A 4,545-nucleotide genomic window follows, 5' to 3' on the forward strand; every position below is an offset into this window, starting at 1 on the left:
GCTCGTATCTCACCTTCAGAATCGAATAGAAAACAATGGGTGTTGTCCAAAATAAATATAATATGACTATCAAAATGCTACATCAAATCAATATTCCCATCGATTCGAGATTCATGGATCTTCCTCCTTGTGTTTTTATCAGTGTCTGCATATTCATATAGTGCAATTGAATTTGTGTACCTGGGAGGTGGTTCATTTAGACGATGGTGGAACGAGCAAAGAATGTGGATGATAAAAGGCATTTCATCGTATCTGTTTGGAATATTGGGTATTTCTAAAGTGGGTTTTGAGGTGACAAGCAAAGTACTAGATAGTGAAGCAATAAAATGATATGAAGCATAAATATTTGAGTTTGGGGTGGCATCTACACTATTCATTCCTCCTGCCGCACTAGCAATGATCAACTTGGTAGCATTGATCAGTGGATGTATGGATCTTCTATTGAGAACGTCATGACAGGGTTGAAACTTCACAGCTTAGGTTGGCATTCAATATATTATGCCTCTGAGCAGCCTGCTTTCATGGGATGTCCACCAAGGATTGGTCCAAACACTCTTCTACAACAAAAGAGATGGGGCACAGGATTGCTAGAAATTTTGATAAGCAGATTGTCTCCTTGTTGGGGTATGAAGAGGCAACTCACATTTCGCTAAAGGATGCTTTATGCTTATTCTGCCATCTCTCCAATCATCTCAATTCTAGTATTTTCTTATGTGTTATTTCTCGCATTTAGTTTATTGGCTGGAAAATCATTTTTCCCCAAGATTGAGGACCCCGCATTTATAGTTGCAGCTGGTTTATTCCTTTCAGTGTATGGAAACGATCTTTCTGAATATCTTATGGCGGGTTGCTTTGCAAGAGAATGGTGGAATAATCAGAGGATGAAATTGATATTGAGATTATCTTCACAGTTGCTTGCATTATTTGATATTGTGATGAAATTGATAGGATCGTCTGACACAACTTTTGTTGTAACCCCAAAAGGTGGTGAGAATGAGGAGGGTAATGAGGGTGATTTTACCTTCAATTCTTCTCCTTTGTTCATTCCACCAGCTACAGTAGTATTGATTAACTTAGTAGCTTTAATTAAGAGCACTTTGCAAATTTTGGGTAGGCAATGTGTATGCACTATTTAAATGAAGGCCTTGTTCTTACAACTCACATGGAGGAGATTAATACAGTGGTCAGAAATCATGACAAAGCACAAAGCTTGTTTGACATAGTTGCCCTCTTATCAAGCAGCGAAATCCAAAACAATAGAAGTTGTCAGCTAATATTGCCTCATATTCAAAAGTACATCCTCTGCCACCATTCTTCGCATGAAATCATTGATCAAGGAGCATACATCATTTAGTATCAATAGATTATAGTTATGTGAGCCGCTACACGGAGTTTGAAGAATGCTTATGATTTCTTGAAGATTTAGCAGCTGAAGTGCATACTATAATATATATTCATATGCACATGGGCCCGAATATGTTTGATCAAATGTCCATTTGATGTGAGCCGGATATAATGGAAAAACTTGTGAACTGTTTGATGAAACTTCACACCAAATATGAGAACATAATCAGAATATCCAAGGTGTGATATAAAAGAACAAAGAAAGGATATGAGACGTTTACAAGATGATATGTTTTTAATGGAGCAACTACGAGGCCTCAGAACTATCAAATAAATGTAGTTGGCTATTAGGAAGGCTAGTTCATCCACCTCATGAAGCAAATCCAGATGAATTCTATACAATACGACCAAACACCAAGAAGATGCTTTTGACCCAAGTCAAACTGAATGGTTTTGATGGATGTGCATGCAAGGTGTTGTTATTTTACTCCTTAAGAAGTTGGAGTTGGTTGTAACTTGTGTTCTGAATTCTCAAATCCTAACTTTTGAGGTAGTTACAAACCCGAAAGGTTAATTATGCTAGAATAGCTATAAATTCTCGAAAATCAATGTAATAAGGGACTTTTTGGACTTGGATATAGAGGAACACTTATGCTCTAATCATAAAGAAATTTTTGGAAAGTGTGTACAATTGTTGTTTTTGTGTAATCAGTTATTTCTTTCTTGGTGCAAGAAATAAAAGGAAGTACATTTGGTGTTCTCTCTCCAAGGAATCTGGATTGTTAAAGTGTTGATTCATCTATGATTACTTTCATGGTATGACGTGAGTATTTGTGGATGGTTGAATTAGCATTGTGTTGGTGAAAGTTCTCAAGCGTAGTCCTTGAGAGCTCTCATTAATAGTTTACATCATTTTTATGAAAATGTTGAAGGCGTGTGGTGCATTCACTGTTAATGGTTTTCCTTCCTATTTTCTAAGTTCTTCTTATCTTTATTGAAAAATCTAAAATTTCATCTTACGAGGGAGCTGCCCCTCTAAACGCAGAGGAAGGTCGAATATCAAGGGCCTATCCAACTGTTGTGAACGATTTGAAACATACACTCCATTGGGCAATTTCTACAGTGACGAATCTGTTTACCAAGATATTGTCATAGTTTTTCTTAATTAGATAGACGGCATGAATCATAAGGCAACTCACAATTAATGACTTTGGAACCTCATTTCAATCTATAGAACTGGTGCAACGAATGGACAAGCTCACATTTTATTGATATTTTTAATCAGTTTCTTTTTCTCATACAAAAATCCTAAAATATTTAAACTCGGAAATATTTATATTCTTTTTTGTGTCTTTAATTTTTAATTTTTTTTTGAGGTCTAAGTAACTGGTAAACTAATACTGTAAATCTAGAAAGGCACTAGAGGCTCACAAATTTACAGACAAAACTTAAGCAGTGATAGAAGTTGCCACCACAAGGGAGACGTTGGCAGCACCAATAGGACAAACTTTGCATAAGACTTGACAGCCCAAGCATAGCTCCTTCAACAAAAACTTGAGGCAATCCTCTAAAGCACTCAGCGGGTCTAGAACCACCAACAAGAGCAGATGTCGTAGCACCTAGAAGTCCAACTTAGCGCCTACACCAGGTAGAGTCAAACCATCCAATGAATGTCTTCTTAAGGGGTGGGGTACGAGTATTTAAGTCCCCTCTTTCTCCCGGGTGGAGAACCTCATGAATTTTGGGTTCAGATCTACGTTATGTAATATTGCTTTACTCGCGTTTAGAGATCCTTATAGTATGTTGACAGATCCTTATTGTAACTACTCTATAATAATTGGCAGTGTGACAACACACAAGCAGAATAAGAATAAGAATCGAGGATTTTAATTTTTTTACAATCAAACAATTAGACAATCTTCCAAGCAACGCTCTCCAAGGACACCAAGAATGAGACAATCGCCTTGTGCTGTTCAAGAGCAATAGCGATAAGGAAAGGGTCGACACAATTGGAGGGAAACTAAAACAAGGGTTGGTGTGGAGTCCATTGGACAAAATCAACACCAACTAGGAAAAACATATTAAGTCATCAATGAAGCCAAAACCCAAAACAGTCAACTAATTGTATTATTCCATCAAGTGATAGCAATCTAGATCACAGGATGGAGCCAAAAGCCAAGACAACAAAGAAGGGTTGGGAGTAGAAGTAAGAAATTCCATGCTACAGGAAGATACACTTTCTGTTACATTTGATATTTACTTATCGCATATACTTTATACTTGGACAAGCAACAATGATAAGAATCCATGACATACTTAAGCATCAATTGCCATTTCAGACCCAAAGATTGAAAATATACCTCAAAAAGGGAGATGAATGCAAAATTGTGCAGCCTTCATAATAATCATCTCTTCAACAAGATTATAAAGACGCTCTTAATTAGTAGTCCCATGAGTGGAGCTTCCTTAAATGCCTTAGTGGATGTTGCTCAAAAATTTTAGGAGCTTCCAATAGTACATGTTCAAATAGATTTTGTAATAATTTCAAAATATTACAAAACTAGTGGCAATTTCTTTTGAATCCTAATAATGGTTTAAGATGCCATGCTAATCAAAAACTGTCTTACTAAGTCTGTTATTAAATTTTTAAGCAGATATGAAGTTTTTTTAAAAATTAATCACTATTACTATTTTTACCATTTTGCTAAATCTCCTATATTCTATACTCGGGCCAAGTAACGAAAACAAGAATTCATGACATGCCTAAGCATCGATTATCAATTCAGGCCCAAAAATTGAAACTACAATTCAAAAAGTGAAGTGAATGCAAAAATGTGCAGCCTTCACAATAATCATTTATTTCAGAAAATCATATGATGCTCTTAAATAGAAATACCACTGAGTGGAGCTTCCCCAAATATCCCAGTGGGTGTCGTTCAGAATTTTTGGGAGCTTTCAGATCTACATGGAAGCATAGATTTTGTAACAAAGGGCAACCTATCTACTCGGGCGACTCAGATTTCCACTACTTTGACTTGCTGCTCCTTTCCTCCTGTACATCTCTCTTTTTTTTGGGTCATTACTTTGTCCTTTGCTTCATGTTTATGCTCTTCTCCAACTTCCTACTATTTTCTTGTATAGCAGTATGCGAACATGATTTTATTTGAAAACTACTCTGCACTAAGACAATGCTCTGCTAAT

At 36.4% G+C, this 4,545-nt stretch overlaps 1 protein-coding gene across 1 annotated transcript; it reads left to right on the plus strand.

Annotated features, from left to right (window-relative positions):
• The first annotated feature begins 203 nt into the window (after positions 1-203).
• Positions 204-1,136, plus strand: LOC149559177 (putative cellulose synthase-like protein H3). Its single transcript, XM_089831285.1, has 2 exons — positions 204-268; positions 734-1,136. Exons 1-2 carry the CDS (start codon positions 204-206, stop codon positions 1,134-1,136), a joined length of 468 nt encoding a protein of 155 aa, XP_089687411.1.
• Positions 1,137-4,545: the final 3,409 nt, after the last annotated feature.

This window comes from Cupressus sempervirens, chromosome 5, assembly GCF_028749045.1.
Source record: "Cupressus sempervirens isolate cs-2001-9-10 chromosome 5, ASM2874904v1, whole genome shotgun sequence".
NCBI classification, from domain to species: domain Eukaryota; kingdom Viridiplantae; phylum Streptophyta; class Pinopsida; order Cupressales; family Cupressaceae; genus Cupressus; species Cupressus sempervirens.